Source organism: Vigna unguiculata, chromosome 7 (assembly GCF_004118075.2).
Source record: "Vigna unguiculata cultivar IT97K-499-35 chromosome 7, ASM411807v1, whole genome shotgun sequence".
NCBI lineage: Eukaryota > Viridiplantae > Streptophyta > Magnoliopsida > Fabales > Fabaceae > Vigna > Vigna unguiculata.
The window spans coordinates 4,522,402-4,536,957 of NC_040285.1; the positions used below are offsets into that span (position 1 = coordinate 4,522,402).

Here is a 14,556-nt window from a genome sequence, read left to right on the forward strand (position 1 = left end):
TCTGGTTAATACTGCATGTGCTATCTTCTGGGCGAGGTTTTGTTTGGATCTTTGTTTTTTTTGTGTTTTGTGATTCTGGGTAGTTGAGCTTTTCTGCTATAAATTGATTAATTTTGGTTGAGAAAATGACAGGAAGTGAAGTGAAGATTGAAGGGAGATGAAGAACTCTTGTTTGGAAAGTGGAATGTTCATTGACAGTGATGAAGATGTGGAGAATGATCAGCACAAAGATGATGATGAAGATGTTGAGAATGATCAGCACAAAGATGATGATGAAGACGTGGAGAATGATCAGCACAAAGATGATGGTGAAGATGTGGAGAATGATCAGCACAAAGATGAGAATGATGGAAACGATTCGGATTATTCGAATTATTCCAATGAAAACCATTCGAAGAGGAAACCCAGCAGCTACAGCATGGCATGGCCTCAAAGTTACAGTTCAGCTTCACCTCTGTGTGCATAGTGTGTTTCGATCTGTCATGAATGAGTGTGTTCTGGCTATTCATTTGACTTTTATTTGTTTTAATTTTTCATTTCTTAAAGTCGAAGGCTTTTCTTTCAAGGAAAATTGACTAATCATCGGTTGGAAAAAGAAGAAAAAGTAAGATGTTGGAATGGAAATTCAGAATGTGTATGCTTCCCACAGGTGTTTGTTAATCCTAGAGAGAGAAAAAGTGCTTATTAAAAAAGGGTGATGGTATTAGGTTAGTCTAAGAAATGAAAAAAAGTGAGATAAGATAGAAGAAAAATAAAATTGGAAGAAAATGAGCGAGTAATACAGCAAATAGTAAAACTCCACTGTCATCCAATTAAACATCTTAAACATATTCACAACAGGTTTCTGATTATCAATTATAGTTTTTGACATTGATTATGTGTTTCACAAAATGTTTGTGGTGGTAATTGACTATATATCAGCCAAATTAATCTGATTTTGTGTGTAAAAGTTAATAGTTGCGGAGAAATGAATGCTGTGTAGCCCTTTCTTTTTATCTTTTCCCACTAAAGCGTGTTTAAAAAACCAGAAAACACCTATTTCTGTTTTGGCCAATTGCTGATACGAAATATAATGGAAAGAAATTATGGGTGTAAGCAATATGAGACTCTCCATATATCATTATCCTTGTTGAATTTAGGAAAAAGTGCAAGCACACATAGCTTAGAGTTTGTCTTTTACAAACATGTCACATCATTTTTCTACCCTCAAATAATAACTTCTGTTACAAAAGCTCTTTTGGGGAACTAATGAAAGACACAACTTAAAACATTGTTTTTTAAGAAATCAGTTTTGTGTGGACCATTTTACTGTCTGAAGTAGTAAAAAGTGATGACAGAATCAAACTTTTTGTTCATCACCCTTGCTGGTTGAATATCTATTTCTTCATTCTCTCATTTTGGCATTTTGCTTGATGAATCTGAAATGCACCAAGTTGAAGTACTTATTTTGATGCAATTAATAATGTTTCAGGCAATCCATTGATCTATATGGTAGTTCACAGCTATCTAGAGAGTCTTCCATTAGGAGAGATCCTCCCAAGGTTTCTCATGAAGTTTACATACCTGGCCAATGCACTTTTCGACAAGCTGTGCTTAATGGTGGTAAGTATACTGATACCATGGCCCGCACAACGCCAAAGGATGTTCATTTCATGAGAAAGTTGCTGGAGAAACACCAGGCGAAGCAGCAGGCGGGAAAGGCTGGAGTGAGCGGCTCTGGGATGACCCATTGAGGCGGCGTACCGCGGAAGGCGTGTCGACCGGGGTTGCTGGCGAGGCGGCTGCTAATCCAGTCCAGGTTCTCAACATCCCTCCCACCACCACTACTGTATTCACTTCCGATCGTGAGGATGCCACTCGGAGGAAGAAAGGCAAATAGAGACATCGTGAGCCCTCCCCTTTTGCCCACTTTCCCAAACGAGGTCGCCGGGACCGCAGACGGTGTTTTTGGAACCGACCTCTGCATGGGCAATAATAATGCTTCACAAGGGGAAGTTGATACACATGCGGGATCTGCAGGCGGAGGAGCATGCCGAAGATCAAAGACTTTCTCCTTCTGCCGATCAAGAGAACATTGCTCGAGCTACCTCTGAACCTGATGATCCTTAGTTTTTTGTTTCGTCCTTCGTTTTGTTAGGAGTTAATAATGTTTTGCTTTTTTATGACATCATGGGTTAATCTCGTACGATCGGTATAGTTAGGCTTTTGTAATTGATTTTTGGGTGGAATTGAAGTGAATGCACACATTGTTTGAAAATATTGACAGCATTGACTCTTCTTCCTACTGTGAGGCTTCGTGATCCACGTATTCTCAGTACAAGCTTTATCCTATCTCTTTCTTTCCTTTTCTTCTGCAACAAAATATTATCTCAGTACATATATTATTGTACTTGAGTACTTAAACATTAATCAATCATTGAGAATGGTTTTGGTGGACTTATGATAGGAAATGCTTAAAAATGAAGATTTGGAAGCACCTGTTATAAGCTTTTTAAGATGTTATTGCAGCTTGTGGAGTTAATGCAACGGTTGTAGTGTGGTTGTATGCTTGATCTGGGTTTGCTTGGTAGACGAAGCTGCCATTGATCATATAGCCAAGGAACAACAACATTGAATCTTGCAACTTCTATAAAAAATTTCTTCAAATGAATGTTAAAAATATTTTTTATTTTTATCTTCGTATCTTATAATTTAATATTACCGTCAACAAAATGATATAACTATTACTTTCATCTTTTCGCTTCTAATTTGTCAGTGAACTCATGTTCTCAAATTTTCAACTCACGGTCAACTCATTCTTAGAGAGGAAAGAAAGAGTTCATCAGCAAGTTAAAAAATATTAGAAATGAAAGGAATGAACTGATGAGTTAGTTAGAAATGAAAATATATATATATATATAATATGGTCAAGCCATCATTAAAATGATTTTTTTAATAAAAAATCAATTAAAAATATCCAAATTTACAAATACTTAAAATTTGCGTCATCTTTGTATGACCATTAGGCCATAAAATGCATAAGTCTTTTTAAAATAACAATATTTTCATCAACATGTACAAATCTTTTTACATGGATTTACATTAACATCTATCCTCTAAGCTTTCTGTAAAGTTGAAATAAGTTGTTCTATTCCTAGTTGAACAAAGTCTACAGTTGGAAGATGAAGACCTTGAGCATATTCATCTTCAGTAAAGTCTAATTTCTTCAGTGTTCTTTTGTAATTCGTAGCAGCTGATATTGGGTGAACTCTCGCAATTGAAACCTGTAAAAAAAAAAAAAAGAACTAAGTAAAAAGTAGATGCATGAATTCGTGATGGTTACAGAAATTTCAATACTAGTAAAATGTAAGAAAACAACAGATTTTAACAATATTAATGCAAAAGGAATGACCTGGTTTTGCAGAACTTTTTTTGAAAGTATTGAAAAGGGCGTTAGAATAAATTTGTTATTTGGTCAATATCCTTCAACACTCTCCTACCCTTCATCCCTTTAGCATCATATAGTTAAAATTTGGTATTCTTAAGTTTTTTGAGCAGTAAAGGTTCTTCATGGATTTCTAGTCATTATAGTCAAATTGTGTTTGAAGTTGCTAAGGAACTTACACAATGTCTATCCCCAAGTTCAAACATCCAAAATCTCCACTGTGTCATAACCTTCCCATTCACTTTAGCTGATATATTAGTCCAACTTGTGTGAGAAAACTCCACTTCATTCAACCCTTCAGTCAGTCCACTTCCTATAGCTTTAACATATGCTTCTTTTAGGCTCCAATACCTGCAAAGTAAATACACATTTGACTTTCAACAATGGCCTATCTTCAGTTCAAAAAACCATGTTACATTACAAAGAATGACTAGTTTGACAAATAAAAATACATTATCAGATCTGATACTACCACATTAATATATAAACGAAACAATTTCAGAGACCATATTATGCTCTGCGTTATACAGAAACACAATTTCTTTGCCAAATTGTGTTATACTGATAACAATAAATTGTACAGAAGCATAAAGTCACAGGTTAAAGTTGTTGGACATTTGGCATTGAATGTTAGCTGATGTCGTTTGTTAAGATGCTTTCACTTAAAGAGTGCAGTGACAGTCTTAAAAGTGTCCACCAAGCAATTTGTTATTCATATATTTGATGGTTTTGTCCTAAAAATGACATTTCAGTCAGAGAGGAAGGTGTTATGATAAACTTTTAAGTGATTTTTAACTCTTAGAAGTACCAAAACAATAATAAATCAAAATTACTAGAAATTATTCCAATTGAACTACTCCTAGACAGTTAACAAAAATGGACAGGTAAAGATAATATAACATATCATACCTGTAAAATTCAATTAATACATCATCATCAGAAGTGCCAGCCGAGACTATGTTATTCCATTCCAAACATGAAAAGTATGATGAGAAGAGTTGAATGAATCCTGTAATTGTTTCTCTCTGTGGAACATCATAGGAGACAATGTCTACCCCCACAAGACATACAGGTTCAGATGCTATGGCCACATAGTCACCATGATGTGATACATTGAAATTAAAATTTGGGAATCGAAGACCATCATAATCCTGAAAGGAAAGAAGATATAAATAAATAAATAAGCTACCACAATAATAAGATAACATGAATACATGATTTAGGAAACAACATTGAGTTTCTTATTCAACACACACATATACATAACAAACATTGGTTGCAACTAAACTACTCTATGCATAACATGATTCTACTATATTGCTATAACAAACCCTTAAAGTTATTTGTATCATGCATTTACTTTGGCTAGGTCCATAACATATCATCATTAGTCATCTTTGATTGTTCTAGGGAATGCTCATACCAAATAGGGTTTGCCTTCCAAAGTTCGTTTTATGACAATGTCAGGAAATGGGATTTGTAACACATCATGAACAAGAACGTACTGAAGCATGCGGCTGACAAGTGCACGTTTTCTGTCTTCCAATTTAACAAACCTACCAATACACAACAACTAGATCACTCAATGGATTCATCAAAACCCTTTTGTACAAGTTTCTGAACTTAAAAAAAAAAAGGCTACCTAAAAAGTCAAAATCACTTGATTTCACCTCAAGTGGGTGCCAAAACTTCATCTTCGTATACAGAAAAAGGAAAAAAAAATCTTTTATTCAATTTGGGGGACCCTTGTGGATACACTTGAAAATAAGATTGAAAGGGAAACAAAGAAGGAAACACAAATTTTTAATTTTTCAATTTTCATCTCTAAATCCTAATTCTCAAACTTATTCTTTAGACTTAATCGCTCGAGCTGATACAAAAGCATTGTTCATATAACAAAAAGTGGTTATGAATTTGAAACAGAGGGGTGGAAATTAGAATGATTCAGACATAGATAAAGACAGAGAGAGAACCTGGTAACAGAGGAGTGTTCGTGGGACGGAAGTAGGGAGAGAGCGAAGGAGAAGTGAGAGGGGAGTGGATCCCACTCTGATAATTTCACCACCCATCTCCTCACGCCTTCCTCCATTCTTAACCAAACACCACTACATATTGGCCATTTCTGGTTGCACCTCCCTTTTTTCTTCCTGCACCCCCACAAAACCCTAAGGAAATTGCAACAGAGAAAGAGAGGGAGAGGGTGGTTACTAGGAATGAAAACCCCTTTCTCCAATTGGCCGTGTCCGGCGTCGGGGTGCAGCCTTAACGGAGGTGGTTAGGTCACGCTGGAAATGGGAACGATGATGAGGAGCTGCAGGCTTCGGTGGCCTCTCGCCGGAATCGAAGATGGTGGAGGCTTCGTCGGCGATGCTGAGGTCCAGAATCACCAAAATCATGTCCCGTTCCGGTTGAAATTTTTGTAATAAAAAGTGACAAAGGATAAAATAAGGAAGAATGGGGCGTGAAGAATGATGAAGTCAGATCATGTACCGGATTCACTGTTCCGGAATATTTTTTCTAAGCATTCGGGAATAGACCTATCCGAAATATATTAAATAAAATTTAGGTTTAATACATATTAAATAATCTGGTCTTTCAGTATTTAAAGTTTTAATTTGATTATGATTTTTATAAAATTAATGTAATTTAATTTTTAAGTAAATTAATGATTTTTTATTAAAATTGATTATATAATATTCATTGTATCAATAAGTTATTCTTATTAATAATTTTATTTTTGATGAACAAATCTTTGATCATTTTAAAAATGTAACAAAAAAAAAACAAATTCCATTATTATTTAAAAAATGAGACCAGATTGAATTGAAACATGAAAAAACTAAAAAACTAATTTGATATTTTACAAAAAAAACAAATACAAAAAGTACAATTAAACCGATCAACCTAAAATTTAAGAAGATTTCATATGACATATATAAATAAGGTAAAAAAATAACTATAATTTATTTTAGTGATATATTTCTTCAGGTTCCATATATTTCATAATATATAAAAGTATATTCAATTTATTATATGATGTGTTTCGGTGTAGGAACCAAACACCTACTTCTAATACTCAAATTATCTTTGAGTCCTTTGTACGATGTCTTCCTTAGTGAGCTTATATAGTTCTTTCTCTTGCTTAGCGTCTTCTCTCCTCCCGTTTGGCTGGTCGGGCGATCGGGGTACCTGTCTAAAGGCTCCGATGCTTAAATCAGTTTAAGACCGATCGGTAGGTAGCAGTAAATGCTATAATAAAATGCGAGTTGAAGATCCTTACCAACATACCTTAGGCCTCTATTTATAGTTTTTGGTATGGGCCTGTGATTAGGGTTTCTTAATTATGGCCTAATTGCATTTTAAACCTGATTACTGACTTGTATTTACTTTAATCAACCTTTTACCTGCTGATCCAAGTTTTGGTGTGGCCGCCCGACTAATGGGTCGTGCGTCCTGTCGGTTGTCTTCATAAATGAGGGTTCGCCTGACCGATGGGCGTTGGTCTGCCTAACCGATGGTCCGACGGTAGGTCATACTGTACACAAGCCCCCAAGCCTTGAGCAATGTTAGAGACGAAGCGAAAAGGGTTTATCAAAAAGCCCGATCGGGACACTGTGAAATGATAGGATTCTTTGTTGATGACGATCAGCTTACGTGTTTGCCTCACTTTGGTTATTTATTTGTTAATCAGCTCAGGTTGGGATGTTCATTTTGACAGCACGTGTCACTTATACCCTATCGGGGTTCTGTTTGACCGCTTGGGCAGTGCTGTTCAAACGGGGCTTTCGAGAAAGCTCGCCCCTTGATCGAACAAGCTTGGTTCGGGTTCCGTAGGGAGCCTCGGTCGGTCGGTCGTCATTGAAAAACTATTTTTAGCTAAGTTATTGTAAAGCCTTGTAGGGGCATTCATTTTGACAACGTGTGTCACTTATACCCTATTGGAGTTTTGTTGACCGCTTCGGTCGGTCGGCCGTCATTGAAAAGCTATTTTTCGCTCTAAGTTATTGTAAAGCCTTGTAGGGGCGTTCGTTTTGACAGCGCGTGTTACTTATACCCTATTGGGGTTTCGTTCGACCGCTTCGATCGGTCGGCCGTCATTGAAAAGCTGTTTTTACCTAAGTTATTGTAAAGCCCTGTAGGGGCGTTTGTTTTGACAGCGCGTGTCACTTATACCCGATCGGGGTTTCGTTTCACCGCTTCAGTCGGTGCTGTTCGAACGGGGCTTTCGAGGAAGCTCACCCTTTGATCGAACATGCTTAGTTCGGGTCCTGAGGGAGCCCCGGTCCGTCGGCCTTGTTAGGAATTCAAGTGTGAGTCTAAGTCCCACATTGACCAGAAATGAGAAAGTAGAGCACTATATAAGAATAAAGACCCATAAAATTATTGCCTTAAGGTTTTGGGTTGAGAGTTGTGTTAGAGTCTTATGTGGTTAGGCTTAGGTCTCATTGGTGTTTGTTATCTCCCTAGTGATACCCCCTCCTTATAAACCTAAGATGCCTATCGTGTAAGTGATGATCGAGACAAGAGAAACACCCTTTTTTTATTGATGCAAATCTTTATCGTTGCACCCTATTGGGGTTTCGTTTGACCGCTTAAGTCGGTGCTGTTCGAATGGGGCTTTCGAGGAAGCTCACCCTTTGATCGAACAGGCTTAGTTCGGGTCCCGTAGGGAGCCCCGGTCGGTCGGTCAGCCTCTCGTGTAAGTGATGATCGAGACAGGAGAAACACCCTTTTTTATTGATGCAAATCTTTACCGTTGACCCTATCGGGGTTTCGTTTGACCACTTAGGTCGGTGCTGTTTGAACGGGGTTTTCGAGGAAGCTCACCCTTTGATCGAAAGAGCTTAGTTCGGGTCCCGTAGGGAAACCCGGTCGGTTGGTCGGCCATTCCTCTTTCGTTTGTGTTACTCGTCTGGTTTCTAGTGGTCACCATGAGGGTGTAAGGTTTATACATGACTGCTCGACCCCACAGTGGGCACCAAAATGTTTCGGGTGTAGGGACCAAGCACCTACTCCCAACACTCAAATTACCCTCGAGTCCTTTGTCTGACGTCCTCCTTAGTGAGCTTATATAGTTCTTTCTTTTGCTTAGCGTCTTCTCTCCTCCCGTTCGGCTGGTCGGGCGATCGGGGTACCTATCTGAAAGGCTCTGATGCTTAAGTCAGTTTAAGACCGATCGGTAGGTAGCAGTAAATGTTGTAATAAAATGCGAGTTAAAGGTTCTTACCAACATACCTTAGGCCTCTATTTATAGTTTTTGGTATGAACCTGTGATTAGGGTTTCTTAATCATGGTCCAATTGCGTTTTAAACCTGATTACTGACTTGTATTTACTTTAATCAACCTTTTACCTGCTGATCCAGGTTTTGGTGTGGTCGCCCGACCAATGGGTCGTGCATCCTGTCGGTTGTCTTCATAAATGAGGGTCCGCCTGACCGATGGTCCGGCGGTAGGCCATACTATACATGATGGATTACAATATTTTAATAATATAATTAATTATGCTTATATATCAAACATTTTTTCCCTAAAACATAATTCTCCAATATAATTTTGATATATATATTTTGCCATACATAGATTCATACACAGTAAGGTAACTAGGTATACAAAATTTTATATTTTGAACTCTTATTTTATAAATAATTTTCCTACCATTCAAATTATTTCTATCCATTAGAGCTTCATAATAAGAATTAGGTCAAACATAAATATGTACAAAAATTACTATCACGATGGCACAAACTAATCCGAAGTTTTAGACTACAAGAGCAAGTATAATGGTTGAACTAGATCAAAGAAAACAAATCATGTCACCGATCTCAATTAATTTCAATCATACAATATAATTATCAAATGATATATCGATAAAACTATTATAATATAATATAAGAAAAAATACTAAAAAAATTATTTTATTATTTATTTATTTTTATTTATTGACAAATATTTTAAAAGTTAATTTTTTAATTATTTGACATTTTTAATTTCCCTTTTATTTATATTTATATGGGTATATGAAAATTATTTTAATTTTAATTTATATTTATTTTGTTGTAACATGTACACAAATTTATTTTATTTTACTTTGTTATCCATTTATTTTATTTTTAAACTAATTTGTTTATACTATATTTTTTATAATTTATAATTAATTGGTCATTTAATAAATTATTAAAAAGTAATTTATATTTAAATTATAATTTTTTTATACTATTCTTTTCATTTTTTTATTATTTACACTCATATAAAAATTCTCTCTAAAAAACTATTTTACTTTTTTATCCCTTTAATTTGTTTTTAATTTTATTTATCATGAAAATAGCAATATATTTCACCTCTAATATTTAATATGTTATAAATTATCATTTTAGTTCTTAAATAGAACTATTACTTTATCAAATTTAAAATTTTTATATCAATCTTCAAAATATCAATTATATATAAAGTTGAAATTATTTTGTTAATCAATTTAATCAACGATGTGCATTTCTAAAAATCTTGATAAAAATTTGTTGATTTTTAAAATAAATAAATAAATATTTTTTAATGTGTATCCTTAAACACAATTTAATCATTATTAGAAAAATATTAATATATTTTGAATATATTTATTAAAGAATAACTTATATTTAAAATATTAACTTTTTCGTTCTATACTATTTTTTTCATTTTTAATTTAATATTTTATAATTTCAAATTACTTGGTGATTTAAATTTTTTTAATGATTAACTTATATTTAAAGTTTTAATTCTTTTTTTAACTTATAAATTTTAGATCAATATGTTTATACACTAATTAGATTAGTATAACAAAAAATATTAGACAAGTCTAGCAATATACATTAAACGAGTCTGTCCATATATGAATTAGATGAGTATAGAAAAAAATAACATTAGACGAGTCATTTCATTCATTGATTAAACAAATATATAAAAAATATACTAAACAAGTCCATCGATGCAATGATTAAACAAGTATAACAATATATACATTAAACGAGTTTGTCCATACAATTAATAGACAAGTATAACAAACAAGTAACATTAAATGAGACATTTCATACATTAACTACACGAATCTAGAAATACTCATTAGTGGAGTCTGTCCAAACACTTATTAGACGAGTCTATCAACAACATGCCAAGATAAAATGTCCTTATCAATATTTATTAGACAAGTATATTTATACAAAAATAGAAAAGTCTATTAATACAATATGATTATGAGTCTGTCCATTTACTAATTGGACAAGTCTTGTAATACACTTTAGACAAATTTAAAAAACATTAATCAAACAACTTTGTCCATATCCTAATTGAACGAGTTCAGAAAAAATCATTAGATGATTCATTTTATACGTTAATTAGATGAGTTGTCAATGAACTAATCAAATCCATCTAGTATTACACATTAGACAAACCATTCATATATTGATTGGTCGGGTCTAACAATACATATATTGATTCATCGATTAGGATGGATGTTTCAATATACATTAGATAAGTCTATTCATACACTAATTGTACGAGTTTAGCAATACAAAATATACGAGTTTATCCATGCAATAATTAGACAAGTATTTTCTGCATAAAACATAAAACAAGTCATTCAATGTATTAAAATATATTAATTAGAAGAGTCTAAGAATATGCATTAGGCTAGTCTTTATATACACTAATTAGATGAGTCTTGCAATACACGTTAGATGAGTTTGTCCATACACTGATTAAATGAGTATAGCAATATAAATTACACGAGTCTTTTTATAAACATATTATACGAGTCTATTAATATACATTAGACAATTCTATTCATTCTCATATTAGACGTGTCTTGCAATACATATTAGATAATTTTATCCATACACATTAGATGAGTGTGTCCGTACATTGATTAAACGAGTCTAACATAATATACTAGACGAATATGTCCATGCATTGATTATACGAATTTGGTAATACACATTACACCAATATGTATATATTCTGATTTATATTTATAACAAATATACTTTACGTATTTTTGCATAATATATCCTTTGTATTTTTTATAGAGTTTACTCTAATTTTTTCACATGTTATATTTTTTTTATAATTTTATAAAGTCTACTCTTTATTTATTTATATATATATATATATATATATATATATATATATAAAATCAAGGCTCGGGTTTAAAATTAGCTTTGTTAATAAATATGAAGATAATCCCCTAAATAAAGGTAGGTGAAAAAGATTTCCTTTAGAAACATGTCTTCCATAATAACTTTCTCGTTAAATTATTGACATTTTCCTTTTTAATATAACAAAATTACAATATTGATATATTAACTTTAAGCATATTAGCTCTCTTTGAAAGCCATCCATCAGTATATAATTAACACGAATAAGTTTATTAAAAATAATATTAATATACAATTAACTTTAGAAAAATCATTAACAATTTTAAAGTTGCCAAAGAAAAAACAAAAGTTAAATAGCTTTCTTCAAAACAAAGGGTAAAAAAGGTTATCCAATGTTATTTGCATATTCAATTACTTCAGCAATTAATTATGCTCTAATGAAATTAAAGATTTTGAACTATAATTCTTTTGAGTTAAATATCTTTTTCCCAAACTATTATAAAATTACTGTATTTGGTCCTAAACTAAATTATAATATATTTAATATTTTGTTTTTGTAAAAAGTCAACGTAAAACATTATCATCAACAAATTACATGTGAATTGTTTCTCGCATAGTAATTACCAACTTTAAGATGTTTTACATTGATTTTGGTTTTTTTTAATAATAGTTTGGGGACTATTTATAACATATTTAACTCTTTATCATATTATATTTAAAACGAAATTCATTAATATATATTACACTGAAGCAATTATGTAATCATAAATATATATATATATATATATATATATATATATATATATATATATATATATATTTATAGATAAGAGTTAAATACCAATTATTTTAAATATAGTTTTGTGTGATAACTTTTAGTAAAAATCGAAATTAGTTCATTTTTAAAATTTTAAACAAATTTAGTCTCTATCTTTAAAAAAACGTAAATTTAGTTCTTTTAATTAAATTTTGTTAAATTTATTTGATGTTTCAAATACATTTTATTGTAGTATTTGAATTGTTGACTTCGTTTGATACGTTTCCGCTTTGATAAAGTCACACATTTATAAAATTAGAGACTAAATTGACCAAAATTTCAAAAAAAGACTAATTTCAAATTTTACTGACAATTAATAGATCAAAAATATATTTAATCCTAAAAATAAATAAATTAAATATGTAAATTAAATAACACAAGAAAGTAAAAGAAACACCATGGGTTTCAAATAATTATTAAATTAAATATTAAAAATAATTGGAAAAAGAAGCAAACAAAGAAATCGTTGAAATTGTTGTAATCATCATGTATACATGTGGAGATAAAGTAGGCTTAGTGATAAAGTTAGAAGGAAGATAATAGAGGTAATAGGTTTAACTCTCCCACACGACCAGTTTTAGGATAAAAAGTAAGTAAAACATTTCCTTTAGATCCCGAAAGAAAAGAAAGCCTCAAACAAATTTGTTTTTACTATTAATATTTATCTATTAAATTAATTATAAAATTATGTTTATAAAACTATTAATTAGATTACAATTTAGTGTTTAGGTGAATAATAGATTAATTGGAGCATAATTGAAAGTTGAATTTGATGTAGAAAGATAATTCAAGCTTAGAAAAGGAAAAAAAAAAACTTACTATCGAGTTGAGAAGAACAATAATTTTTTTTAATTATTGTTATTAATGATTAATCTTAAAAGAAATTCTACACATTTGTAAAAAAAAGTTTAGAATTGAGAAGGAGTAAGAGGCCTGAGACTTCAAGATACTAAAAGTTTACCATCGAGATTGTTTTCTTGACAACTAGAACAATGTTTTATTATTTTAGTTCATTTATTTTTTATAAAAATAAATAAGAAATTATTTAAAATTGATTACTACACTTCAAAGTAGATTTGAATCATTTGAAATATATGAAGATATTTTTTGTTTTTTTATTTTGAGTTAAAAAATTAAAGTCACTAGATTGTATGTTTTTTAAAAAAGGTATAATTATTGATTTGGTCCCCCAATTTTTTTACTTTGTTCAATTTGGTTTCCCAATTTTTGAAATGTTCAATTTGGTACCAAATAAGAATACCAAATTGAACATTCCAAAAATTTGGAGACCAAATTGAACCTTCCAAAAATTTAGAGACCAAATTGAACCTTCCAAAAATTTAGAGACCAAATTGAACAAACTCAAAAAATTGGGGGACCAAATCAATAATTATACCTTTAAAGAAAAATGTTTAAATTTTGAAAAATTTAAAACATGATAATTTGTTGGACATTAATGAATTTGACTTATTTTCATATTTAAATATCTTAAGGAAAATTATAAGTTGGAGAAATGATAAACCAATTGACATTCTTAACTATATAAAAATAATATATTCTTTATTTAGATGCATATATAATTCGTAGGATAATGTTAATAATTTCAGTGTTAGTTAATTCAGTCAAAATGAATTTTTTTAAGTTAAAGACAATAAAAACTTATTTAAGACTAACAATATATCAAACAAGATTAAATAGATTAAACTTAATATCTTACAAAAAAGAAATATTAAATAAAATTAATTATGACAATTGAATAAATAATTTTACATAAAAAAAACTCAAAAAATAAATTTTAATAAAATGTATCATTTTTCCAATTTACTTTAGATCTTCTGACCTTTTGAGTCCTCCTGATAATAATTACAAAAAAACGTTTGGAGTTTAAAGTTTAGAAATTAAAATTTTGAAATTTCAACCTTTATTATAAAATACCGAGTATCAAACAATTATATTCCTTGAGTCATGTTACACTTTGTTTTGTCTCAGATGATAAGCATATACCTTCTATTTTGGTTGCACAGAAGAATTCCATCAAGAGTGAGCTTTCTGAGTTGAAGATCAAGAACCCTAACATGAGCCCATGGTAAATCATCATATTCCCTTTTCATAAATTCAGAAATTGTCTCCTCACTAGATCCACTCTCCTCATTCAACTCCTCTATTGCCCTTTTTATCATCTGCAACAT

General features: G+C 31.4%; 1 protein-coding gene and 1 long non-coding RNA gene across 3 annotated transcripts; both read right to left on the minus strand.

The window, feature by feature from the left end:
• Positions 1–1,107: 1,107 nt before the first annotated feature.
• On the minus strand, positions 1,108–2,857 carry LOC114190039. The gene is made up of 3 exons (XR_003605760.1): positions 2,478–2,857; positions 1,564–2,351; positions 1,108–1,418 (listed from the first exon to the last, which is right to left on the minus strand). It is a non-coding gene; the product is annotated as an uncharacterized LOC114190039 (long non-coding RNA).
• A 136-nt stretch (positions 2,858–2,993) lies between these two features.
• On the minus strand, positions 2,994–5,937 carry LOC114190038 (L-aminoadipate-semialdehyde dehydrogenase-phosphopantetheinyl transferase-like). 2 transcript variants are annotated; one of them, XM_028078790.1, is made up of 5 exons: positions 5,398–5,937; positions 4,848–4,980; positions 4,334–4,575; positions 3,604–3,775; positions 2,994–3,263 (listed from the first exon to the last, which is right to left on the minus strand). In XM_028078790.1, exons 1-5 carry the CDS (start codon positions 5,511–5,513, stop codon positions 3,096–3,098), a joined length of 831 nt encoding a protein of 276 aa, XP_027934591.1. In that variant the 5' UTR covers positions 5,514–5,937; the 3' UTR covers positions 2,994–3,095. The 2 variants fall into 2 exon arrangements, with proteins under 2 accessions (XP_027934591.1, XP_027934592.1); XM_028078791.1 differs by lacking the exon at positions 4,848–4,980 and having other exon boundaries at positions 5,398–5,935.
• Positions 5,938–14,556: the final 8,619 nt, after the last annotated feature.